This window comes from Pleurodeles waltl, chromosome 12 (assembly GCF_031143425.1).
Source record: "Pleurodeles waltl isolate 20211129_DDA chromosome 12, aPleWal1.hap1.20221129, whole genome shotgun sequence".
NCBI lineage: Eukaryota > Metazoa > Chordata > Amphibia > Caudata > Salamandridae > Pleurodeles > Pleurodeles waltl.
The window spans coordinates 708,041,510-708,069,473 of record NC_090451.1 but is presented as its reverse complement, the minus strand read 5'-3'; the positions used below and the strand labels follow the sequence as shown (position 1 = coordinate 708,069,473).

At 45.8% G+C, this 27,964-nt stretch overlaps 1 protein-coding gene across 2 annotated transcripts; it reads right to left on the bottom strand.

Moving 5' to 3' along the window:
- On the bottom strand, positions 1-27,722 carry GLTPD2 (glycolipid transfer protein domain containing 2). Of its 2 annotated transcripts, none has more exons than XM_069215713.1 (4): positions 27,489-27,722; positions 9,769-9,863; positions 2,171-2,337; positions 1-1,324 (listed from the first exon to the last, which is right to left on the bottom strand). In XM_069215713.1, the coding sequence occupies exons 1-4, from the start codon at positions 27,583-27,585 to the stop codon at positions 799-801; spliced, it is 885 nt and encodes a 294-aa protein (XP_069071814.1). In that variant the 5' UTR covers positions 27,586-27,722; the 3' UTR covers positions 1-798. The 2 variants fall into 2 exon arrangements, with proteins under 2 accessions (XP_069071814.1, XP_069071815.1); XM_069215714.1 differs by having other exon boundaries at positions 9,769-9,860; positions 27,489-27,721.
- Positions 27,723-27,964: the final 242 nt, after the last annotated feature.

The window sequence follows — 27,964 nt, the reverse complement described above, 5'->3', positions numbered from 1 at the left end:
TGAACAGGATATTTTTTAATGAATTGAGGTAGACAATAAAAGAAAAACAAAGTAAATATTAGCATACATACAGAGTATGTTTTTAAGGTTCCATTTGCCTTTGAATATAACATTAATTAAGTGGTATTTGAAGTTGGGTTCAGATCGTCTTAAAGAAGTCCAGGGGTAGGCGTGCGATTCCAATAGGATCAGTCCAATTCCAGTTTCTTTCATTAGCTGAGACATAGCTCAATTCAAGTATTCAGTCTCACCCAATTTTGCATCTCCGGGTGTCAAGATGAACCCCATTGCCGTCCCCTTCACCGGTGTGTTTTGTCAATCCCTCCTCATATTCTGTTTGCCTATTTATGCTATGTGCCTCTCCTGATATTCTGTGCAACTGATTTATTATTAAGCTTTTTCAGTTAGGATTTGTGGTGACCAAGGTAAATATTAATTGTTGTTCAGATTAGGGTAACCCTATTCTTTATATGAAAGCATAAATATTCTGTTCCTCAACTATATTTTATATGTTCTTTTTCTATTGTATATAGCATCATTTCACACATTCAATCCAATATTCTTATCTCTCACATTATTGTCATATCTCCTCTAATAGGTGGTGAGCACCAATACATTGTTGTATTGGCTCTACCTAACATGTTATGTGCACCGGATAATCAATGTTTGGCGATGCAAGTCAATCAGCGTAATCTAGTAATGTTATATGTTCTTTCTGTGATTCTGTTATTTGCATGTCTTACCTCTCCTTTTTTGTCTTATTTCTTCTTAAAGTCCCTGTTCTTCCTGTAAGTTATGTCAAGGCAAATCCAACATACCATGTGCTGTGTACACCTCTTGTGTTATATTGTACACCCTGACTAGTGCCTTCACCGTTGTCATTAGCACCATCTGGGCCTCCTGTTCCTCCTGCACGCAGACAATGTCGAAGAGAGTCCGGCGAGGCGGCAGCGCCAGGAAGGCGATGGACGCTGCTTGCCGGATGAACCAGCTGTGGTGTCGTGCCAGGGCCTCCTCGTACGCATCGGCACACATGTCAGAGGTGCTGTCCTGGTCGGTGCTGGTGGCGAGTTTGTAGAGGAAGAGTTCGAGCCACTTGAGTGCACGGTGGAGACGCAAGAGGGTGCGACAGCCGGATGGTGTACGGTTGCTGGGCAGTTCCTTGAAGTTGACCACATTGTCCTGCAGTTCGTACTTCACCATGGACTCCAGGGTGTGGTACTCATCAGAATGTTTGCCCGTACGGTAGCTTTGCATGATGTTGATTTTGGTGATCGTCTCTTGGGATATGAAGCCAAATACGGTACCAAGCGCATCCATAAACCTGGGGAACAAATAAAGTAGTGTCAGTGGGGACTGGGATATGATGCTGCTCTTTCAGCATTGTCACTGAGCTAAAACTCAAGGCTCTAGGAGTTCAGCATCCTTCTCTGGACAGGGTTTGATGCTTTATCTTGTGGGGATTCACATGAACCACAAACGATACCCTGCAAACTTAACCCATTGTTTCCAAAGAAGGGAAGACAACATTAGCTGCTGTCCCTAGCTATCATAATCCAATGATTGGGTGAGAGTCCTGTCTAAAATCCGTTGCCACAAATGCCATGTATAAAATCAAGAGTTGTGAGAACTGAGCTTCAAGCAGGCCCCAATTTGTGTCTGCCTGGGAGGGTTCCCCTCACCTTCATCCAGTCCCCAGCCCTTCTCTCTCCCGTATCTATCATGCACTCTTGAGATATGTTTCCACATGTCCTCTTCCCTTCTGGTCTCTGCCCAGTATGGAGCTCTGTTGCTTCTAGAACTCTGTACTGCCCCAGGCCTCATCCCTGCCCAGTACAGTACTGCCTTCAATTGCTTCTGGAGCTCTGTACTGCCACAGACCTCCTCCCTGCTCCAGTACAACGCTCTGTTGCTTTTTAACGCCCAGTGTGAATGTAATACACCAAATAAAAGAAGACTTGAGGGAGAGTGCAAGCACCACTTCTACAAGGGCCTTCTTAGGTAGCGTAGGTGTCTGTAATGTGAAGCCCCTTTACTCCCACAGTAATGGCCACCCTCCTCCTCTGTTGTTTTGTTGCAGAACTGGCTATTGATACCTCCTGCTCAGGCCCCTTGACATGCACTTGTGGGTTCATCACGTCCCCTTAAGTTGCCTTATTCCATGACATACTTAATCAGCTCCTTCCATCCCTCCAGGTAATCCTTCAGCAGGACCTGCCCCTCTGGGGTCACGCAGTGCCTGAAGGCCGCCAGGAGCCTCCTGACCTGGAAGTCCTTCCCATCACAGTGCTTGATGTACACCTCACTCTCCGCCTGGTGGGGATCCCCGCCACGGGCCTGTTGCATCAAAGGTGAGAAACAAAAGAGGAAAGCTGGGTTAACAACCAGAGAGTTTCTTTCTGTAAGTTAATCATAGAAAGGTAACTTCTGTAGATCTTTTAGGGGTGAGTGTTGCTTACCTACAGAGGCTGTCTCTACTGTGGGTTCTGTGTTTCCACAGCAGATATAGACTGAGGAGAAAAGTACGAATAGTATCTAAGGGTCAGATCTATTTATGGGTTGCGTCGCATTTGCAGCACACAACAGGGTGCAAGCACGACACAACCCTTGAGTGCGATTTATCAAGCCGTGCACGGCCTAGCCCTGATTGGTTTTGTAGATCCACAGTAATGCAATGCAGCTCAAATTGCTCCATTGCGTTACTTTGCCCTCCCTTTCTGCACAAAACCAATCCTGCTTAGTATGCAGGCGCCCTTGCACCATGGTACCAGAGTGTCTGTGAATGCGCTAGGCAGCACATTGTACACCAGTGCTAGGAAAAGACATGGATGTGCCGTATATCGCCATATATATTAAAGACAGCTCATTCCTGCCCTTTCCATGTCACACAGCACAGCAATGTAGTTTGCTGTGTGCCCCTTAGATGGTGTGTTGATGCTGAGCATAGCGGACTCCCTTCTTGTGGCTTATGCTGAAACACCCCTAAAGGCACATCTCTGGCCCACGTAACACTGGCAACTTAGAATGAGCACTAGGAAGGCAGCCAAGAAATAAGGAGCTTGATTCTACTTCACCAAATTGTTCAAATTTAAAGAGACCTAGAAAATTGGTTATTTGTATGTTTTATGAAAAAAACTCCCAATTTTATAAAGGACCATGTGTTTCTTGCCATTTATTTTACCAACAGCCAGTTTAGACACATGTAACACACACGAATAATGAAATATTTAACAAAGAACTTCAACTCTTATCCACCCTTGCAGCTGGGCCACCAATGTCCCCACAGGTGCACTACTAGTCTCGTACAAGTAGGTCTGACTTCACTGCCTCTTTCTTGATGCAGCTTAGCAGTGTTAGTGTAGAAACAGGAAAATAATGAAGAAAATACGGACACACATCACAAGGAAAACCACCATCCAATTACCATTCTCCAAGGAGAATTTGGACTAATAGTGACATCTGCAGGCGATTTAGGAAATGAATTTAGGATGACCAAAACAGAGTTACTATGACCTGACCAATAACATCACTTCCTGTCTGGTTTTGGGTAGGCAGTGGGAGAGCGCTGAAAATCATAAGGAGTTCCCTGATCCCATGGATGGAGAAAAGCGTCTGTGGCCAGAGCATCTGATCTTCAGCTATGGGTCCTGGGAAGATGGGTGTTCAGTCTAGATCCAAAAAGGTCTATTAAGAAAGGGTCTCACATATCTTAGAGATATTGAAATGCTGGGTCATAAAGTTGCAATCGCTGACATCCTTTATGTGATGAGTACAGCACTCTGCATACAACCTCCATGGCATGTATTCCACAGTAACTGATATCTGATGTTGTCGATAGTATTCCCAAAATTGCTTCACTAGAATGGATAGGATCTTTGAGCCAGTCCCACCCAGATGACAGATGTGTCTTACTGCTGTGAAGTTGCACATTGTCAGTGGAATGTAGCAACAAACATGGCTGTTTCGGAAGCACTGGATCGCAAAGGAGTCTGCAAGAAGCTCTAAATAGTTTCTGTGTCTGGAGTATTTCCTTTCTGACCACATTGCCACTGGTCAAGAACTGGCCACGGAGAGCATCCCACCCATACAAGCATGCCTCAGATTGTAATAGAAGATCCAGGATGGTATTGAAGACTAGCCTGCTGTTTCATGCCTGAATTATTTCTAACCACCAGGTTATCTCCTGCCTGGGTTCCTGGTCTAATGGAATAAGATCTGAATAGCTTAAACCTTTGATCAAGTGTTAAATTTGTAACATCTGTAAAACTTGAAAATGAAGAGGGCCCAGGAAAACTGTCTGAACTGATGATGATAAAGGACTGACCTCTCACACAAGCCCAACAAGAGATATCTAAGAAGAGGCAAGAAGAAGTGAACACTCTTTCTTGATAACCTTACATTTTGCCTCTGGAAGCTGAGGGGTAGAGGGTGTTGAATTCACTAAATGGTCCAGAAATTCTACAGACTAAACAGGAGATAATAAAGACTTTTCCTGATTTATTACAAATCCGAAACTTTCCTATAAGGAAAGTGGTGTTTGCAATTGTATCAGAAGAAGTCACTTGTCTTGTTACATTATGGGCTGTTCCAAGATTGATTACTTGTTACGTTATCAAGATGTAGCTGAGATAGATGAGCAGACAGACCCCTCGAAATCTCAGGTCTGTGATAACTTTTTAAAGCAGCTTGTTAAGGCACCAAGGAGTGGAGGAGACCGAAAGGAAGTGTGGTGAATTTGTAAAGCCCTCCCATGGAAATTGAAGGTACTTTTGATGAGGCGGAGAAAAGTAGGGGCTGAGAGATGTACATCCTTTAGGTTAAACCGTGCCATCCAATCTACGGCTTGAAGAAAACGCTGAAGATGGAAATTAGTCTCCACCTTGAGATGTTTGTACAGCACAAATTAATTGAAATGCCAGAGATGTATCACCCGTCTTACCTTGATGTTCTTTTTCCCTATCAAGAAGATATTCCAATGAAACCCTGACTGGTTGCAAATGGTGTGTTGTATTGCTTCTTTTCTGAACTGATTGTCTTTTTCTTGAGTGATCACGGCATTGCCTACTTGGAAGACATGTATTATGTGGGGATTAAATGCATGACAAGGTGCGTGGAAAAATTATTTATGATGTCCCTGTAACTTCTGAAGAACCCACGGGTCTGATGTTATCTGAAGCCATGCCCGATGAAACAAAGCTATTTGACCCTCAAAAAAAGTGTTTTAGACTGTAGTCTTGCCACTGTTAATTTCACTTCTGGAGTAACCTCTATAATGCCCTCTGCCAGCTCTCCGACTTTGGGGATAGAACAGTGGTCATTGATATGAGTAACCAGGTTGTCCTCTGAAATTTGAGCACCGGGGCCTATTCTTAAATTGGCCACAATTGGCAGAACTACCCCCTTTTTTGCCCGTCACAAAGAAAACCTTGTGGGCCAAACACCTTTCGTGGGGAAACCTGGGCTTTGTCAATGTAGCCAAGGATATTAACTTATACAGATATTTCCTTATGGGAATTCTCACCTGTACATATATCCTTTTTATTGGAAGGTTTATCACGGAAACCAACAACATATAAATCTGGACTTCTTTCCTACTGTGCTTTGGGTGAGAGTGACTGGCTGCTGCCAGCAGGCTGGCAGGGTCAGATTGTGAAGACAGGCACTCGGGCATTGGGCGATGGGCCGGTGCCTCATGGTCACCTTTGGGCCATTTTTTAGAGCCTTAGTAACCAGCTCTCAGAGTCGGGCCAGCATCAGGGCAGGCAAGGTCTCAGAGGATAGGGACTTACATCGGTTCTAGACCAGTATTGTTCAGACGCTGACAGACGTCTGCTTCACCCCGTGAGGATGGCACAGACCCCAAGAAGCAACGCCCCCCTCTTCTGCCGTGCTGTCAGAGTGAGGCGGGGGTGCACCTTTCGTTTTTATTTTTTAAGAGTAGGCAGTGGGAATCCCTTCTTATTTGTGAATGGCTTACCACTCCCTTTGAGGTGGTAAAGTATTACTGTTTTGTGATCGGAATTTGGTTGCATGACATTAATATATGTAGTACGAAATCGCTGGTTGGAAGGGACGCCCTAAACACACCCCTTTCAAATAGGAAATCCTTATGATGTCCTAAAGCCATTCAGAAATTCAGTACCATGTTACCAAATCACAAAATGGGCTTAGTGCATTTGTACAAGCCATTCAGCTGTCACAAATCCGATGGTTCAGCAAATCACTTTGTACATCTGGCCCTAAAGGCCTATTTATTCTGAGCTTTTTTTTAAACATTTGTTTATTTGTTTTTTCTTGTTTTCAGTAAAACAATACAAACAAATGATGACCCTGCAATGCTTTGATATAGTCATACGCAGTACAGTCAAGGAGTAACACAATAATGGGGTTTGACAGTGCATTATTACAATAATAAAGAAGTGCAGATAATCCCAGGGCTGGTTCCGTTCAGTGTCTGTTATTGTGAGAGGCTAGCCCGTGGCCAGTGTGGTACGTAGTCTCTTGCCCCTGGTCTGTAGTCCGGCGGGCAACGGGATAGGGATGGTTCACCTGAGGTTGAGAGGTGTGGGCGCCAAGTGAAATAGCTGGATTTCAGAAAAGCTTCTAAAGAGATAATCAGGTGCCCGTGCCGACCCCTACCCAATCCCAAGGCAGATCTGGTGCAAGGGGCAATGTGGGTGTGGGTAACTGGGTGTGTGTCAAAAGCAGTGGTGGTTGAGGCTCTTCATGGTGGGCGGGTATCATCTTCAGCCTCCATGTTAAGGATGTATGTGTCCCAGTCCCCTGCCCAGCCTGAGCAGGCCTCTAGAGCCCGGCATGTGCAGCCTGAGAGTTTTGGCTCGCGACCATAGCTGGAGAGTTTGTAACCACCCTTGCGTATCCGGCACAGCGGCCTCCTTCCAGGTCATGGCGATCCAGCGCTTAAAGAGAACAAAAGTCAGGTCTATAACGCAATGCAGCTGTTTGGCCCCTTTGGCCCTGGGGCGGAGATCCAGCAGGCAGGACTCCAGTGGGCATCAGTGTGTGTCCCACTAGTTCTGCCATGGTGGTCGTAATTTCCGTCCATACCACTTTATCATGTGGTAGAAGCTAGCATCCGGAATTCTGCACCGGGGGAACACCGGTTCCAAGTCAGGGAACATGCGTTTGATACGATGTGGAGATAAATAAATGTGGTGCGTGTAATTAAATTGTGTATACTGAAAGCGGGGGCTCCTGGAGACCTTCGTGGCGCTTGTCACCGCTTGCGTCCATGATTCAGCTGTTAGCGGTAGAGGCAGACCTGGTGCCATCTAGTTTTGGCCGTTTCCGATAAATCCACCATGTATGTTCCATGGTCCCCCGGCGGAAGGATGTGTAAGGCATGTGATAATGTGGGCGCGGCCTTGCCAGCTCCCCATGCGGTCCGGACAGGGCGTCCTATGTGATAAGTCAAGAAGTGGCCTGCTCCCATACCGAATCATCTCGAATGGCCTGGAAGGTCTTAAGAGCTCCGCCAAGGAAGAGATCCCCCACCTGAGCGATGGCTGCATCATGCCAGGGTGTCACATGGTGTCCCCGCATCAGTCTTCGGATGCCCGGGATCTGCCTCGGCGGAATGGAAGGCAAGTGTGGGGCGGAGGCATTCCCGCCCCGAACGCAGCAGCGCCGGCATGCGCGGTACAGAAGCTAGGCGACGCTCCGCATCTGCGAGCCCAGTGTATGAACCAGTGTCACCCAGGACACTCTGGACCAGTGTCCGCTCGGGGCTGGGATCGTGGTCCAACCAGCGCATCGTCCACTGAAGTTGGGCCGCCGGGTTAACGCCCTATTTATACTCGACTAATGGTGCGCCTGTGGTGGCATTGTTAGTCCAGCTCCTAGGTTTGCTGAATATTGAAGTCCGAGATGTTTTTTCACTCTTGTGTTTTTAATGTGTCTAAGCTGGCTGCTCTTGAAATTACTGGCAAGAAAGGCACCAAAGCGGAGCCTCTGGTCCTGCCATAAAACGTGTATTTATTTGTGTGTCAGCACTTCAAGCTATTAACTACAAATGACTCTGAACAAAAACTCTAACTTCGCTCAGTCTCATTTTATCGATCTTGGAAGGATGAAATGCAGAGCAGACTTCACTACATTAAAATATTATATTTCATCCTCAGAGTTGGAAAACATTGGCAAACTTAGCACTCTGAACAATTTCTGACATTCGATAAACTCACTAACTTCACAAATTTCCCCCTGCACAAGCTTTGCACACAAATATGTTTTTGTGAGAGCACTCTAGATAAAATATTGTTCTACATTTTTTTCTCGCAAGCGTACTTTATGTGAAAGACCTCCCCCACTTCTTTTTTCAAAACTTTCATACTTTGTGAGGTATATTCGGAATGGGATGTTCTAAAAACGAATTTACACACCTCTAACGCACAAATCACTACAGTAGGGGCATTGACCCGTTTGGCTATCTGGCCAGTGCCATTGTGGCAACCAAATACCCCCCTCCAAAAAACAACAGGAAAACATTTGAAAAAAAAAAGAAGCATTGGCAAAACCAATACGTCGTGTGTTGACTGCCAACCTTTTAGCTTTCTCAATGTTTGTTTTAATTGTTTTTCAAAAACTTTAGTATCAGAGAAGCTGAAAGCCCTTGTGAATCTAAAACTAAATTGGCTAAAAGCAAAGCTTTTGCTTTTTTAATTTCACTGAAGTGAACCACCTTGAGTGAGGATCTGCTCCTTGTGAAAGAGCAGAAGGCTGTCACTCACACTGGGATTAGCCAGTGGCTGAAGTGGGCTGACCCACTGCACTAAACAATATTTCATTGTGGGCAAAAGGCCAAGCATCTGAAAAAGATATAGGTTTCGCCTTTGGGACCTGTTGACTTTGCCAATGATTTTTGGTGATGCTGTACAAATGGTTAAAGAGGGGGGAAAGGGGCACTATGACATGGCTGCTGCTGCAGCGTAACTTTGAAGGCACACGCACCATGCATACGCGTGCCTACAAAATGACACAGGTACTTTTTTTTCCTTTTACCAACCTGAGTTGGATGGCTAAATACATTTTTTAAAAGTGCAAAAGTGTCTTTTTATGGTGTTTCAGAGAAGCAACATGGAGGGCGTTGGCGTGAAGAAACAACAATGAGGGTCTGGGAGCAGAAACAACACGAAAGGTGAAGAAAGCAACACAGAGGTTTTGGAGGGGGAGGCCACGGAGGTTGTTGGGGGGAGGCAGAGGACAAAGATGAGATGGAGCAGCGTGGAACGTGAGTGAAGGAAAGGGAAGCACACAGGTAAGAGAGAGCAATGTGGGGTAGAGATGGACATGGGCCAGAGAAAGAGCAGCATGAACATGGATGGAGAACACATACCCTCTTGTGGACTGCTTAAGCAAAAAGGAAAAAGAAGTTCAATAAAAGTGAACAGCGGAAGGACATAAGTAAAGAGGCTACTCTCCATGGGTAGGACAGACACAAGATGGACAAGGCAAGTCACTGAAAACAAAGCAAACAAATGAAAGTGGCAAGCAGTTGGTGGGATCTAACTCAACTGTAAGCTGACAACAGGTCTTTTGCAAAGAGACAGCTTGCACTGTCAGGTAGGCGAGACCTCAAAATGTGAATGATACCATAACAGACCAATGGATGAAGAAAGTGAAAGATTATAAAGGGACTAGTAACTGAAGGTCAGACCAGACTTGCCCACTGACCCCGCACTTCCCTTCCACCAAGATGGGGCTGACACTTCTAGTGAAGTCTTTGGGGGTTCAGTGAGTGAGGGTTCTTACCACAGCCTTCTCCTCTGTCAGTGACACCTCGTTCTCCGCCAGGTCCTCTGCACACGGTTTCCCATCCTCCACACACTCGGAGAGGTGCACCTCTGCTGTTTGTAAACAAAAAGAAACTCCTCAGAAAACCTCAGTTATGTGCTGTTTCTTGGCTCTAGACAGGTTGCATGCGCTGTCATGAAAAGAGACCTGTTGTATATACTTTGTGGGCTTCAGCCCATCCATAGGCCTGCCAATTGTTGGCTCCCTCGCCACTCCATTATTGGTTTTCCTCATTTGCCCAGGGCATTCATGCACCATGCCTCTTCCTGTCTTTAGCTCTCCCTGAGAGCAGGGACCAAGTACCTCTATTCATTCACGGCGGCCAGATAGGAAATGTTTTCAGGCTACTTTTTTTATTTGTCTTGCAGCACTCCATACACTGCTCATATTTTCAGTTCGGTCACTCTGCCCTCCATTCTTTTTCTTTTTAAATGCAGTTTTATATAGTGGAAACACCACCCAAATGTATTATTAGGACACAATTTCCCTACACACCACATGCTTCCAATACACACTAAAGAATTCCACATCATGCCACAAAATTCAACACCACACCACACCACATAATTCCACTCCACTACATGCCATTCCACAATACACAATGCCACTCCACATAATTACACTCCATGCCACATAATACCACTACATATAACTCCGCTCAACACCACACAATTCCACAACAAACAATTCCAATCCAACCTACATCCACACCACATACATCCTTTCCACTCCATAACACATGGCTAAAAGACATTGTCATTGACAATGCCATTAGTTCTCAGGTTGCCGGGACCTATTGGCCTTGCCAATGCTGGTTTTAGTTAGTGCTGTGTCTGACAAACTCAAGTCCCTCCTCCCGCCTGACCAATATCTTCTCATGTCTCCTCAGTGCCAAGTTCTTCCACAGCTCTGATACCCTGGGCCCTGCAGACCCACACTGGCTGCAGACTTGTGTTCTACACTTCCCCAAAGCCCTGCAGGACTATTTCAAATGCATAAGAACAAGTGATGGACGGAATGCTGAACAGTGCCAAACATTCACCCCCAGTACATAGATCAGGGTCTAAATCGATAGTTTTTTGGCTACCCCATGCCATTCCAGTTTGGAGCCAGCCATATGCAAATCAGTCTTGACCCTGTTTCCCAGTGGAACAGTCCAGCCCGAAATGCCAGGCCAGGCTCTCCCTAGACTGAAAAGAAGTATACTGGGACTGGTTTCAAGGTGTCACCCTTCATCAGCCAGGCTAGCTTGACTCCAGTGGTATGGGGAGCATGACACCCACATCTGGGCATACCTGTCCCACTTAGAGTGACAAATGCAGAAACAACAAGTGATGGAACAGGGTCAACAGTGATTTGCATATAGCGTGGCCCAAACTGGGGTGGCGTGATGAGCAAAAGAACAAAGAATTTAACCCAGATCTCTTGACTGGGGTGAATGTTTGAAAAGTATCAGCACTTCGTCCATCATCTTGTTGTGCCTGCATAAATATTAAGCCTGACTCGCCTCATACACCATACATTCCTATGGCAGCTCCTTACTGCCTCTCAAAGCAGAGTTAAGGTCCCAACACTGAGCTCTGCTAATGTGTACGTTCATGACTCAGGCTTCCCTGTACAGAGCTCTCCAGTTCTCAGGTATTTGGAGAACTTTCACAGGGTCAGGTATGAATGGGCGGGGCCTCACTGGGGAACATGAAATAGTAATACTTTTTGTTGATGAAATAAACAACATACTTGTGGGAACATGTGATGCTATTAATTGTGTTTGACCAATGACTTTGTGTTTCACCACTGCGCATATTAGTTGCTCAATGTTCACCAGTAGCACATTATATGTTTTGTTCAGTTTAGCTGCATATTGGCTTTAACATGGAGTTAGCCATTATTTCTGTATTCAGTTTATCCGCCTATTGGCTGTGACATGGCATTTGCCATTACATGTTGTGTTCAGTTTAGCTGCCTATTGGCTTTGACATGGCATTAGACATTACATTCTGTATTCAGTTTAGTTGCCTATTGGCTTTGACATGGTATTAGACATTCAGTTTAGCTGCCTATTGGCTTTGACATGGCATTAGCCATTACATTCTGTATTCAGTTTAGTTGCCTATTGGCTTTGACATGACATTAGACATTACATTTGATATTAAGGTTAGCTGCCTATTGGCTGTAACGTGGGGTTAGACATTGAAGTTGAGACATTGTAGATGAGCTGTGTTTTTACCAAGCTGTTTTTTCCCACAAGGTAGACCAAGCAGTGTTGTTCACACCAGACCTTAGCTGATAAGAGCACGTAGATTTTGTGTTTACCTCGCAATCCAGTCTGAGAGTGAGGGAGCTCGAGAGAATTGGCCACTGTCCAAGTTTCTACGGTTCTCACACTGAGTTTGCTTTTAAGGATGACTCTGGGCTGCAGGAGGGGTAGATTGAATCTGCTTGACTTCAGACAGGAACGGAGACGTCAGTTGCCTGTCTCCCGTTTGGGTAGAAAATCTTTTTCTCGCAGTTGACCGGAGTCATCAACTTGCAGACCCCAGAAAGATGAAGCTGAGCTATAGGCCTTCCGGTGATGAATTTTGACTTTTATGCTTTGCTTTGAAGTTATGCTATAATATAATCACATATATTTGCTGTGTACATTGCAACTGCGAAGTACTTTGATATATTTTGCTTTCATTGCTGCGACTACTTTTGAACGTGTGCTTCCAATCTACTAATTTCATCTCTCAAGAACCTTGCGGTGAAGAAATAATAACAATAAATGTCTTCTTTAAACTCAGAAGTGCATTCCAGAGAGGTTCTGTAAGCTCAGTTATGAGATAAGGGCAGGAAAGCAGAACAGAACATCCATTCAATTTTTACAACTCCCCTTCTTAAGCATTTTAGTGTCACATGACACAAGTTACATCACTTGGCTGAGACCGTCAGACATGGCAGGGATCTTTGATTACTCGATGGTGTAAAGGCTCAAACGTCAGAACAATGCAGTGGCCTCTTCCTACCTGGTATTACAATGCCTTCTCACTCTCTGAGGGGCTGAAAGTTCACATACAGCAGGGGCATTTAAAGAATTTTGGGGGTCCTGGGCCAGACCTATTTTGTAGGCCCTTCTTTGGAATATACTTGAATTTATGATCCAGTTTCAGCTCTTTCATGGCCTCTTTGGCCAGGTCACTGACAGCACACAGGCACCCTGGTCCAAATTCTAAATGTGTTTACATCTAATATTCAGGGATAGTGACGTCTTTTCAATATTGTAAGACAGCAGCAGCTCACTAACATTACTGAAAATAATCTGGGCGACACCCACCCATTTCTCATATGTGAAATCCTGTTTGAAGTTAAAAGAAATCTTGGTTGAGACGTTGGTCGGAAATCGGAAGTGCTGTGGAGATGTTGGAGCGCAACACGTGCCTGTGTGCGTGGTGGTTCGCGGCAGAACAGGGCAGGGCTCAGCAAGGACGTGAGCCCGAGAGCAGAGCAGAGAGCGGAGATTCGGGCTGCAAATTCTCAATAGCGGCGGCAGGTCGACTAGACGGGACGGTGCTGCAGTAGTAGCGGCAACATCAGCAGTAGCTGGTGCTGACTGGCAGGAAAGAAACGTGGAAGTGCCGGTAAGAGCCGGTGAACTGTAAGGTGCTAGGGAGGGGCAAGGAGCAAGGAGGAGCAAGGGGGAGTTGCTACTGTCCCGGTCACAATCACTCCCACCTTCTGGCCCCAGCTTTTACCCCCAGTTGCCCCAGTCAAGCTATCAGCAGTGCCATCTGCCCACCTCCTGCCTCCCCAATCTTATTGGAACTTCATACAGGGGCCGGAGAGGGACAGAGTGACAGAGACAGAGAGGGCCCAGAGAGACCAGAGGGCCCAGCCGCCACAAACATCATAACAACAGCGGAGGCACAGGCACGCAGGCACTCACAGGTGTGCAAGACACTTCCAGCGTTCTAGGCTCCCAGGCGCCTCCGATTGTACAATTTGGATCCCTGGGGTAAAAAACATAGAGCATAAAGCATTGCATTACAGAGCCTCAGAGACTCAGAAACTAAGCAGAAACAGCGTAGAAACTGGTGGCAACTCCTTGAAACACTTAGCTGTAGGCAGACCTCTCAGCAGAAGTAGCCAGCAATAGTTTGACGCATTGCGCAGATTTAAGCGTCTCTCATCTGAGAAAGTATTGGCTCGAATACTCAGACCCAGGGGCGGCATCAAGATGACATTAACATGTGGAAGGAAAAAAGCTGCAAAGAGGCAAAGGCAAGGCTCCCAGGGGAGGGCTTGCACGAGCCAAAAAGCGAGTCCATAGAAAGGAAAATACCTCCAAACCCTGCACCATCAAATGATTCACTTTACAAATCTCCAAAACAGGGCAGAAAGGCAGGTTATAAAATCACGGATTTCTTGCTTACTAAGAGGGAGTCGTACTCCATCAATGCCTCAAACGGTTTGTTTTTTTCCCCACGATACTGAGATAATAGACACGGTTGGTGTGGAGATAGCACAGGACGTGGAAAGGTCTTGTGCTGATTTGGGGACAACAAATACTCCAATCGCTCTGCCTAATAAAACTTGCTTGAAATGGAAGGGACATGGCCCAGGCAAAGTAAATGAAGAAGTGCACCGCAATGCAGGTACACTTGAAGAACTCAAAAAAACATTAAGAAAGCGGGAACAAAAAGATCATCTACCAGGAGATCGAGTTTGGAAGCATTTGTGCGATTCCCTAATTAACACATTTTCCATCAAAAATGTCTCCCAATTTCTTTCATAGAGGCAAACAACAAAGTTAGGAGTGGCGGAACAGAAAAGCCATGGTATAACAACACACAGCGTTATCAAAAAAATCAAGTCTCAAGAGAATTAAAAAAAGTCAGAAAGGACACACAAAGGGGCAGGAAATCTGATAGGACAAGGCTATCTGAACCAAGAGCCAAATACAAGAAAAAATGCTGGACGGCAAAACAGAGATACCATGAGGACTTGTGGACCAAGCTACTCATGTCTAACAAACAGAAAAATAACAAAAAGTTCTTGGAACTGATAAACGGATTAAATCAGGGAAATAAATCGACACATGAACGCAGGTATTGATGCAGCTACATGCGAAGCCCATGTACAAACAAGTTCTTACTCTCAGAGCACCAAGTGAAGGAGGAGGCCGTTAAGGCAGCTGGTAACTTAGGTAAGACGAACTTTGGCTTCAGAGTGACAACGCAGACTGATTTATCTCTATCTGATAACGAACAAAAATATGCACTAATGAATATAGATATCAAAAAGCTGACTAGTCTTATTAGGAAACTAAAACTGGAAGGGGCAGCTGCCCAAAACGGTATCCTGAATGCCCTTTTCAGAGGGGACCCCACATACTGGGCTCACTATCTGGCGCTGCTTTTTAATGACCGCCATGGCACTATAGGGCTGCCAGAAGCATGGAAAGGCAGCATTATTCATCCAATATACAAAACAGGAAATCCGGCAACTCCCTCAACTTATAGGCTAATAGCCCTGATAGATGTGGAAGCAAAACTCTATGCAGCCTGTCTACTGCAACAACTTGCAGAATGGATTTATGACAGACATCTAATTCCACAATGCCAGACAGGCTTCAGAGCAGGCATGGGAGATATCACCAACCTGGCTGCCCAGGCCCTGCTGGGAAACAAAGCCAGACTTAAGAACAAAAAGTTATTTGTGTGTTTTATTCACCTGAAAGCAGCTTTTGATTGTGTACCAAGACTCCGTCTATGGGAGGCCTTACTCAGCACCCTTCTTAATGCAATTATGGATCTGTAAAAAAGGCACTTGGGTGCAAGTAAAAATCAGAGAGGGCGGCCACCTTACCAACAGAATATTAACAGCAAAAGGATTAAAACAAGGGTGTGTACTAGCTCCCACGCTGTTCAGTTTATATCTTGCAGACCTAGCTGAGGCCCTCGCAACTGTAAATAGTCATCCACCAATACTGGCCAGGAAAGGAATAGCATGGTTACAGTATGCGGACGACATAGTTTTACTCAGCCAAACACCAGTCGGATTACAACATAGCATGGATGCACTTCATATATATATATATATATATATATATATATATGGAAAATGTCACTTACCCAGTGTACATCTGTTCGTGGCATTAGTCGCTGCAGATTCACATGCTGTGCACAGTCCGCCATCTGGTGTTGGGCTCGGAGTGTTACAAGTTGTTTTTCTTCGAAGAAGTCTTTTCGAGTCACGAGACCGAGGGACTCCTCCCATTTCGACTCCATTGCGCATGGGCGTCGACTCCATCTTAGATTGTTTTGCCCGCAGAGGGTGAGGTAGGAGTTGTGTATGCTAGTAATAGTGCCCATGCAATGGAGTGAATGCATATGTACATAATAAAGTTTTAAGTAATATATTTACAAATGTACAAATGTTTAAGATCTACTTCTAAACTGCTACAGGCTGCCGGGGAGGCGGGTGGGCGCATGTGAATCTGCAGCGACTAATGCCACGAACAGATGTACACTGGGTAAGTGACATTTTCCGTTCGGTGGCATGTGTAGCTGCAGATACACATGCTTTGCATAGACTAGTAAGCAGTTATCTCCCCAAAAGCGGTGGTTCAGCCTGTAGGAGTTGAAGTAGTTTGAAATAATGTTCTTAATACAGCTTGACCTACTGTTGCTTGTTGTGCAGTTAGCACATCTACACAGTAGTGCTTGGTAAATGTATGAGGCGTAGACCATGTTGCTGCCTTACATATTTCGTTCATTGGAATATTTCCTAGAAAGGCCATGGTAGCCCCTTTCTTTCTGGTTGAGTGTGCCTTTGGTGTAATAGGCAGTTCTCTTTTAGCTTTAAGATAGCAGGTTTGAATGCACTTAACTATCCATCTAGCAATGCCTTGTTTTGAAATTGGATTTCCTGTATGAGGTTTTTGAAAGGCGATAAATAGTTGTTTTGTCTTTCGAATTAGTTTTGTTCTGTCAATGTAGTACATTAGTGCTCTTTTGATGTCTAATGTATGTAGTGCTCTTTCGGCTACCGAATCTGGCTGTGGGAAGAACACTGGTAATTCTACCATTTGATTTAGGTGGAACAGTGAGATTACTTTTGGTAAAAATTTAGGATTGGTCCGTAGAACAACTTTATTTTTGTGTATTTGAATAAATGGTTCTTGAATGGTAAATGCTTGAATCTCACTCACTCTTCTTAGAGATGTGATGGCAATTAAAAATGCAACTTTCCACGTTAAGTATTGCATTTCACAAGAGTGCATGGGCTCAAAAGGTGGACCCATGAGTCGTGTTAGGACAATGTTGAGGTTCCATGAAGGAACTGGTGGTGTTCTTGGTGGTATAATTCTCTTTAGGCCTTCCAATGAAATTGAGTGCGTAATTTGTAGGTAAGCCGAAATTGCCGTAAGATGTATTTTAATGGAAGAGAAAGCTAGGTTAGATTTTTGCAAATGTAGTAAGTATCCTACTATTTCTTTTGCAGATGCGTGTAAAGGTTGAATTTGATTATTATGGCAGTAATAAACAAATCTTTTCCACTTATTTGCATAGCAGTGTCTAGTGGTAGGTTTTCTAGCTTGTTTTATGACCTCCATACATTCCTGTGTGAGGTCTAAGTGCCCGAATTCTAGGATTTCAGGAGCCAAATTGCTAGATTCAACGATGCTGGATTTGGATGTCTGATCTGTTGTTTGTGTTGTGTTAACAGATCTGGTCTGTTGGGTAGTTTGACATGAGGTACTACTGAAAGGTCTAGTAGTGTTGTGTACCAAGGTTGCCTTGCCCATGTTGGTGCTATTAGTATGAGTTTGAGTTTGTTTTGACTCAACCTGTTTACTAGATATGGAAGGAGAGGGAGAGGGGGAAAAGCGTACGCAAATATCCCTGACCAGTTCATCCATAGAGCATTGCCTTGGGATTGATCTTGTGGGTACCTGGATGCGAAGTTTTGGCATTTTGAGTTTTCCTTTGTTGCAAATAGATCTATTTGAGGTGTTCCCCAAATTTGAAAATAATTGTTTAGTATTTGGGGGTGAATTTCCCATTCGTGGGTTTGTTGGTGATCTCGAGAGAGATTGTCTGCCAACTGGTTCTGAATCCCTGGAATAAATTGTGCTATTAGGCGAATGTGGTTGTGAATAGCCCAATGCCATATTTTTTGTGTTAGGAGGCACAATTGTGTTGAGGGTGTCCCTCCTTGTTTGTTTAGATAATACATTGTTGTCATGTTGTCTGTTTTGACAAGAATGTATTTTTGGGTTATTATGGGTTGAAATGCTTTCAGCGCTAGAAATACTGCTAACAGTTCTAAGTGATTTATGTGAAACTGCCTCTGATGTATGTCCCATTGTCCTTGGATGCTGTGTTGATTGAGGTGTGCTCCCCACCCTGTCATGGAAGCATCCGTCGTTATGATGTATTGTGGCACTAGGGTCTTGGAAAGGCCGCCCTCGGTTTAAATTTGTACTGTTCCACCATAGAAGCGAGATGTATGTTTGGCGGTCTATCAACACCAGATCTAGAAGTTGACCCTGTGCTTGTGACCATTGTGATGCTAGGCACTGTTGTAAGGGCCGCATGTGCAATCTTGCGTTTCGGACAATGGCTATGCATGAAGACATCATGCCTAGGAGTTTCATTACCATTTTGACTTGTATCTTTTGTGTTGGATACATGGCCTGTATTACCTTGTGAAATGTTTGAACCCTTTGTGGACTTGGAGTGGCAATCCCTTTTGCTGTGTTGATTGTCGCTCCTAAGTATTGCTGTGTTTGACACGGCAAAAGGTGTGACTTCGCGTAGTTGATGGAGAAACCTAGCCTGTGAAGGGTTTGTATGACATATTTTGTGTGCTGTGAACACTGTTTTAGCGTGTTGGTTTTGATTAACCAGTCGTCTAAGTACGGGAACACATGTATTTGCTGCCTTCTGATATTTGCAGCTACTACTGCCAGGCATTTTGTAAAAACTCTTGGTGCAATTGTTATTCCGAATGGCAACACTTTGAATTGGTAATGTATTCCTTGGAATACGAACCTTAGGTATTTCCTGTGTGAAGGATGTATTGGTATATGGAAATACGCATCTTGTAGGTCTAATGTTGTCATGTAATCTTGCTGTTTGAGCAGTGGGATTCCGTCTTGTAACGTGACCATGTGAAAGTGGTCTGATTTGATGTAGGTATTTAGTGTTCTGAGATCTAGTATTGGTCTCAGAGTTTTGTCCTTTTTGGGTATTAGAAAGTACAGTGAGTAAACTCCTGTGTTTTTTTGTAGATTTGGTACTAATTCTATTGCGTCCTTTTGTAGCAATGCTTGAACTTCTAGTCCTAGAAGATCTATATGTTGTTTTGACATATTGTGTGTTTTCGGTGGGACGTTTGGAGGGAATTGGAGAAATTCTATGCAATAACCATGCTGGATAATTGCTAAGACCCAAGTGTCTGTTGTTATTTCCTCCCAAAGTTTGTAAAATTGGCTTAGTCTTCCCCCCACAGGTGTTATGTGATGGGGTTGTGTGACTTGTGAGTCACTGTTTATTTTGAGGAGTTTTGGGGCCTTGGAATTTTCCTCGATTTCTTGGGAATTGGCCCCCTCTATATTGCCCCCGAAAACCTCCCCTCTGATATTGACCCTGGTAAGTAGTTTGTGAGGTTGTGGTTTCTGTGGGTTGACCTCGAAACCCTCCCCTAAAAGGTGTTTTTCGAAATGTGCCTCTGCTCTGCGGGGAGTAGAGTGCGCGCAATGGCTTTGGCTGTATCGGTGTCTTTTTTGAGTTTCTCAATGGCAGTGTCTACCTCCGGCCCAAACAATTGCTGTTCATTAAATGGCATATTGAGCACAGCTTGTTGGATTTCCGGCTTGAACCCTGAAGTGCGCAGCCATGCGTGCCTTCGTATCATGATTGCAGTGTTTATTGTCCTTGCAGCTGTATCTGCTGCATCCATGGAAGACCGTATCTGATTATTTGAGATACTTTGTCCCTCTTCTACCACCTGTTGCGCTCTTTTTTTGGAACTCCTTGGGTAAGTGTTCGATGAAATGTTGCATTTCATCCCAATGAGCTCTGTCGTATCTTGCCAAAAGTGCTTGTGAATTGGCAATACGCCATTGATTTGCTGCTTGTGCTGCAACCCTTTTTCCTGCGGCATCAAATTTGCGGCTCTCTTTGTCTGGAGGTAGTGCGTCTCCTGAGGTATGAGAGCTGGCTCTCTTACGAGCTGCCCCGACAACTACTGAGTCTGGTGTTAGTTGTGTTGTAATATAGATTGGATCCGTTGGCGGTGGCTTGTACTTTTTCTCCACCCTTGGAGTTATGGCTCTGCCTTTAACTGGATCCTGAAATATTTGTTTTGAATGTCTTAGCATTCCTGGGAGCATGGGAAGGCTTTGGTACTGGCTATGGGTGGAGGATAGGGTGTTAAACAGAAAGTCATCCTCAATTGGTTCAGAATGTAAGGTGACGTTGTGAAATTCGGCTGCTCTTGCGACCACCTGTGTGTAGGATGTACTGTCCTCAGGTGGTGACGGTTTTGTGGGATAGGAGTCTGGGCTGTTGTCAGACACTGGAGCATCGTAAAGGTCCCATGCATCGGGATCATCCTGACTCATTGTAGTATGAGCTGGTGAGTGCATCAGTGGAGGAGTTGTTGCTGGTGATGCATGTATTGATGGTGGTGGAGACGGTGGTGGGGTTGTTTTCCTTGCCACTTTTGCCTGTGGTTGCTTGTCCTTTTGTTGAAAGGCAAGTTTCCTTTTTATTTTGATTGGGGGAAGAGTGGTTATCTTCCCTGTGTCCTCATGAATATGAAGCCTTCTTTGCGTGTAGTCAGGCTCTACAGCTTGAAGCTCCTCTCCAAATCTATGTAATTGGGAGGTTAATCCTTGTTCCTCTGTATAGGAACTAGTTTTCGGCTCCGAGGCTGGATGTTTCGGAACCGAAACCTTTTCGGAAGTCTTTTTAGGCTCCGAAGAAACCTTCTTTGTTTTCGGCGTGGTGTCTCGGTGCCGAAATTCTTCGGTGCCGCTGTCTCTGTGCCGAAGTTTCTCGGAGCCGCTGTCTTGGCTCCGAGGTTGCTGTGTGGCGGTATCTCGACCGGAGTCGGATGACTTCGACACCAGCATGCCCTTTTTCGGTGCCTTGGATCGGTCACCTAGTTTTCGGGTTAAGCCATGGCCTGTTGGCGGTGGCGTCCCCTGGGCTTTTGTGGACTTTTCGTGAGTCTTGATTTTCGACGTCTTACTCACGGTTTGGTGTGTTTCTTCGGCGTCGAGTTCTTCAGAATCCGACTCGCGGATGGAGAAAGCTTCTTCTTCCTCCTCGAAAAGTTCTTGACCTGTCGGCGTGGACGCCATTTGTAGTCTCCTGGCTCTTCGGTCTCTCAGCGTCTTCCTCGACCGAAACGCTCGACAGGCTTCACAAGTATCCTCCTTGTGCTCGGGGGACAAGCACAAGTTACAGACCAGATGCTGATCCGTATACGGATACTTGTTATGGCATTTTGGGCAGAAGCGGAATGGGGTCCGTTCCATCAGCCTTGAAGTCGCACGTGGCCGGGCCGACCAGGCCCCGACGGGGGATCGAAAAAACCCCGAAGGGCCACCGGAGCTCTTCAAATTTCGGTGTCGATTTGTTCTAACTAACCCGATACCGAACGCAAACAATACCGACGATTTTTTCCGAGATTCTAACTAACTTTCCGACCCGAAACACGGAGCGAAAAGGAACACGTCCGAACCCGATGGCGGAAAAAAAACAATCTAAGATGGAGTCGACGCCCATGTGCAATGGAGTCGAAATGGGAGGAGTCCCTCGGTCTCGTGACTCGAAAAGACTTCTTCGAAGAAAAACAACTTGTAACACTCCGAGCCCAACACCAGATGGCGGACTGTGCACAGCATGTGTATCTGCAGCTACACATGCCATCGAACATATATATATAAAACAAAGCAAGGTCTGAAACTGAATTGAGTAACACAAAGGTTGTCCGCCTGGTTGATAAGAAGTTTAAATCTGTTTCATGGTTCTTAAACAGAACCCGGGTAGAGGTCACCCCCACATATAAATTCTTGGAATTTACTAAGGATCACCTCTTGACTTTCAAATCACAGCTTGCTGTCGCTCAGGCCAAAGCCCACTCATTGACCTATGGCTTCAAAGTATTAAAACAAAAATACAAAAAAAAAAAAAAGTACACATCATACACTCACCTGCTTTCTGTCACGGCAGCATGGCTAATGCCTACCGTCACCTACCGAGATGAATTTATGCTGGAGAAGGAGGCAGTTTTTTTCAATCGAGTACACACGAAGGCCTATAAATAATTTTTTCGGATTCCAAGACCAGCATCTCCAGCCCATGTCCGCTTAGAATTGGGTTTAAAAAACTATGAACATCAGAGTAAATGTGCCTTCTACAAAATATGCTGGAGAATGTGCAGCAGAGACTGGAACCATTAATAATCTATGTTGGATTGAAATCGAGGAGCAACAGCGTTACAGCGATAAAGGCACTTGGGGTCATCACTTAAACAATTGCATTAATGTGCTAGGCTTGCAAGATGCCTGGGAGCAGAACCTGGGCAAAGGGGAGTTTTATTGGAAGGCAAATGCTGTCACTAAAATGAAGTCTCTAATTTCTGATAAACATAAACTGGCAAGAAGACAGCATGCACGGTCTGTTTTAACATCATATAAAACTTTACAGGCTCAGGAATGTCTAGCAGCATCCTTCAACCAGTCAGTGAAACATGGGTTTATGCTTTTTCGATTTGGTTTGATGGAAATGAAAGTCATGGTCCCTTTAGGAAGACAGCAAGAACAGACACATTTTTGCCGACTGTGTGGGTACAGATTAGAGTCATTAGAACACATTTTTTGTGTGTGCACAGCTTTGCTAGGCCTCAGGATATTGTATTTAAAAAAAATCCTCAGGTCATTAAATATACGCTCATGTAGGCCGGCCATTATCAGTTGGCTTAGCGGTTTCTCAATCCCATTTTCTTATCGAGGGACCAAATTTATGGTACAGGTCCAAAAAGAACTTGAGAATAAACTATAGTAAGCATAGAGTGCATGGTTTATTACTGGTGTTAGAAGAGTTTTAAACAGTTAACTGCAGCCTAAAATTAGTCATAGGTATGACTTAGTGTTAATTATTTAAGGATATTCCCTGAATTTTATTTTTAGCAACTAACAGTGCAACTTTAATATGGGAGTAAGACAATCCCGATTAAGAACACAGTTGAAATTAGCAGTGTAGGTTTTAGTTACGTATATTTTAACATCATGATATGAATTAGTTTCAAATAAGCAAATTATGTTTTTAAGAGCTTCTAATTTATCTAGTGAGCATGTTAAGTATTTATATTCGACGTGTGCTTGAACTGTGATGGTTTTAATTAACCCTGTCAATAAACTTCTTCTTCTACTTCTTAAGTTAAAAGAAACTTTTTTATGGATGTTGCATAAAACATAAACACAACATTTCCCTGCAAAATGTCTGTAATAGACAGTCCCACATCACCTATATTAAATATAAATTAAAGGAAAACAGTGTTTAAAACAATCTATTTAAGAATGATTCAAGCTCATCAGGACAAGACTCTCTGCAGGAAAGAGCTGGCTTTATGACGCCCCCCCGAAGACTGGGGTCATGGATCAGCACCCACTTTGCCCAGGACTTAAAACGTCTCTGACAAACAGATCTATCCTCTTAACCTGACCCCTTCAGTTTGTGGCTTCCTCAGACCTTCCATCTGCTTTATCAATCAATCAATCAATCAGTTTTTGTAAAGCGCAGCTACTCACCTGTGAGGGTCTCAAGGCGCTGGGGAGGGGCTTCATCCAAAAAGCCACATCATGAGGTTATTCCTGAAGATGGTGAACGACGGGCTTTTTCCTTACACTTTACATTTGTCCCTCACTGGCTTGTCCTTCCCTGGAGTAAGCCTACCATCTTTGCTTTCTCCTCGTTTCCTCACCCATGTTCTCTTTCCTGTTACCCCTAATCTCGACCTTTGACACACCACCAGAATGACCACTCCCCTGAGGTCGTACTTCTCCACCGCACCCCCACTTGTTAGGGCTCTTGTCTCCCCCATCCTCCGGTTTACCTCTGCCTTTTTCGCTGTCCCAGGTATATCCTGTTCCCCTGCACCCGTAAATGAACCCCAGAATAACTGCGGGCACTCATGCACTATCTCTACGTGCTTCACTGCGCCTACCCCCTACACTCTGCAAAAACCCCGCATTTCTCTACTTTCTGCCTTCCGTCCTCTGTTTTCAGCTGACAGCTTGTGCGCACCCTGACACACTCTCCTGGGCATCAACTGCGTCCACATCACCCCGTCTCCGGGTACAGCTCTCTAGTGCAAGGACAACGTGAAGCAGAAGATCTCTAGTGGCTGTTGTGTGCGTCACCTGCCAATTTTGTGTTATTTCTTGATAGCACGAAATGCGTCTTCGCTCCCATCTTCACTAAAAAAAAAAATTAGCACCAGGGGTCGGATCTGCATTTCACATAGTTTTGGGGGAATTCTGCGTAATTTCTGAAAAGGAAATTCGCTAGAATTAAGACAGGTCTACTGTACATGCAGCTGCAGCGTAGATAAATGTGTCCTTACAAAGGAGCCAGATAAGGGCTCGAACAAAAGTTCACAGCCCCAACAAAAAGATGAAGTCAACGTAGGGGTGGGCGAAGAATTCCAGTCCGCCGGGGGAGTATGTGGAATTTTCCCCTCTGCCGGGAGTGCGAAGTTCCAAAAAACTCATCGAAGTGACGCTGAGCAGAGTTTTTCTACCGCTTGCCAACGTGAAGTTGGTGAGCGCAAGTGAAAGAAATCACCACATAAGCGAGCGTGACTTCTGAACACGAGCAATCGTGGTTGGCCCGCGCCCGCTTGCGATGAGAAAGCTGCCTCTCACGTGAAGGAAGCTGCTGCTTAAGTAGAAAATCTACTCGAGCGGCAAAAAGAAGTTAGCGCCCTCTGAAAATCAATGCGAACAGCGCGCCTTACCCAAACTTCGCCGCTCGCGGAACTCCGCTCAGCGAGGCAGAATTTTTCGGCACTTCGCAGAGTTCCGCATAGCAGAACTCCATCCAGGCCTAGTCAGATGGACAATGTGCAGTCGCCTGTCAAGTTCACACATCAGATCGGTGCCAATGGAATGACCCCCAGCCAAGGGAAGGGTTGGGGCTACACAGGTGCACTTCCACTGATGGCCTGTGAGGGGCAGTCCTGACTTCCACTGATGGCCTGTGAGGGTCGGTCCTGACTTCCACTGATGGCCTGTGCTGGAGTCAGTACACACAGCCCCTTCCTATGACACGCAGCGGGCCCGGGGCAGTGGCAGGGCTCATCATATCTTACTGGAAGGGGGTGGTCTGAGGCAGAGACAGTCACGTGTCAGGTGAGTACAAGGGCAGTGTGACCCAGAGATTAGGCAGGGACTTTGGCCATCGCAAGCCCCGCCCCCCCAGGTAGGACTTCACCACCTTAGAGGCCAGTGGGAGCAGCAGTGAATGTATGGCGTGGACGTGGCCCTCCCGACACAAGCCCCCAAGGGCTGGCAGAGAACGCTAGAGACACACTATACCCCTCCCAAAGGCCACGTCTCACTCTGCCCTGAACATGCAGACTCCCGGAAGTGGGCGAAGGCTGACGGGGCACAAGCAGTGAGTTCACTTTACAGTGCCACCCCAGCGAGGCAACGACCGGATCACATGCAGTGCCTTTACTCACATACACCTGTGACATCACACAGCATCACATGTAGTGCCACGGTGACATCACACAGCATCACATGCAGTGCCTTTACTCACATACACCTGTGACATCACACAGCATCACATGTAGTGCCACGGTGACATCACACAGCATCACATGCATTGCCTTTAATAACATACACACAGTGACATCACACAGCATCACATGCAGTGCCTTTACTCACATACACCTGTGACATCACACAGCATCACATGTAGTGCCACGGTGACATCACACAGCATCACATGCATTGCCTTTAATAACATACACACAGTGACATCACACAGCATCACATGCAGTGCCTTTAATCACATACACACGGTGACATCACACAGCATCACATGCAGTGCCTTTAATAACATACACACGGTGACATCACACAGCATCACACGCAGTGCCGTCAATAACATACACACGGTGACATCACACAGCATCACATGCAGTGCCTTTAATCACATACACACGGTGACATCACACAGCATCACATGCATTGCCTTTAATAACATACACACAGTGACATCACATAGCATCATATGCAGTGCCTTTAATCACATACACACGGTGACATCACACAGCATCATATGTAGTGCCTTTAATCACCTACACACGGTGACATCACACAGCATCACACGCAGTGCCGTCAATAACATACACACGGTGACATCACACAGCATCACATGCAGTGCCTTTAATCACATACACACAGTGACATCACACAGCATCACATACAGTGCCTTTAATCACATACACACATACACATGGCAACATCACACAGCATCACATGCAGTGCCTTTAATCGCATACACATGGTGACATCACACAGCATCACACGCAGTGCCTTTAATAACATACACACGGTGACATCACACAGCATCACACGCAGTGCCTTTAATCACATACACACATACACATGGCGACATCACACAGCATCACATGCAGTGCCTTTAATCACATACACACAGTGACATCACAAAGCAGCACATGCAGTACCTTTAATAACATACACACGGTGACATCACTGTGACATCACACAGCATCACACGCAGTGCCTTTAATCACATACACATGGTGACATCACACAGCATCACATGCAGTGCCTTTAATAACATACACACAGTGACATCACACAGCATCACACGCAGGGCCTTTAATCACATACACACGGTGACATCACACAGCATCATATGCAGTGCCTTTAATCACATACACACGGTGACATCACACAGCATCATATGCAGTGCCTTTTATAACCTAGTGCCATCACATACAATGGCGTAACGTGCACATACAAAGCGTACAGTGCAGCGCACAGTAGCATCAGCTTACACGTAAAGTACACAGATAACATACGATGACACATGGTGAGGCAACCTGCAATAACATACATGTAGTCCAGCTCCTGCTGCACCAACACTTTCATCAAGAAACACCCCGCAGGGCGGCGCAGCCTCGTATGAACGTGTCCCGGGGCAGGTTCACTCATCAGAAGAACACACGTCAGTGCCTGTAAAACTCAAGCAGAGAGCTCTTAAGCTGTCAGTTGGGCTGGGGCACGGTCACTTATGGGAAGAACGCACGTCAGTGCCTGTGAAACTCTACCACAGCACTCATTATATCGCCTGGAAAACAGAGACCTTTAAATCTCTCCTGAGCTCAGATAGAGTCAGTAACATGTCAGATAAACACAGATCGGCGCCTTTTAAAACCCAGGAAGGCCGGGGCAGAGTCAGTCACATCCTAAGCACAGACACTCAGTGCTTCTTGGAGGCTGGTGGGGCCGAGGTGAGAGCAGTCACTCGATAGAGAGACGCCTGGTATGCGACTGGCCTCGCCCAGCCCCTCCGGCCTTGCACTGATCCCTGATTTCCCAGTCCACCCGGCCCCAGGCGAGGCCCCAAGCCCACGGTACTCACGGAGCCGCACGCTGGTGATGTACAGCACCACCAGCACCAGGGTTAGCGGGAAGAAGACCTTGTAGAGGCGCTGGAAGCCCATGGTGGAGCAGGGCATGGACTCCCGCTGGCCTGGCACCCGGTACTGAGCCGGGGCCCTGGGATCAGCTGCAGGGGAGCGCCTGGACTCCGGGCCTTGCACAACAGGCGCTGAGTCAGGGAGCAGTGATAACACCCAGTGACAGCAGATCGATAGGGCACCTGTCCTCCGGGAAGAGAGACGCTCTGCACCCACCCCTGGGCGGGCTGTGCACACCCTCTGTGGCCTTCAAGTCCAGGGGTGTCCAGCCGTCCTGGGACCGGTGTTTACACCATCATATAGCGCTCAGACGCAGGTGCCTCACGGCAGCCACCCCTGGACGGGCTGTGTGCACACTCTGTGGCCTTCAGGTCCAGGGGTGTCCAGCCGCCCTGGGACTGGTGTTTACACCATCATA

Coding starts and splice junctions, on each gene's coding strand:
- GLTPD2 (XM_069215713.1), bottom strand. CDS start 27,585: ATGCCCTGCTCCACCATGGGCTTCCAGCGCCTCTACAAGGTCTTCTTC. Junction 2,338..9,768: donor TGACAGAGGAGAAGGCTGTG/GTAAGAACCCTC, acceptor TTGATGCAACAG/GCCCGTGGCGGGGATCCCCA. Junction 1,325..2,170: donor GGATGGAAGGAGCTGATTAA/GTATGTCATGGA, acceptor TTTGTTCCCCAG/GTTTATGGATGCGCTTGGTA.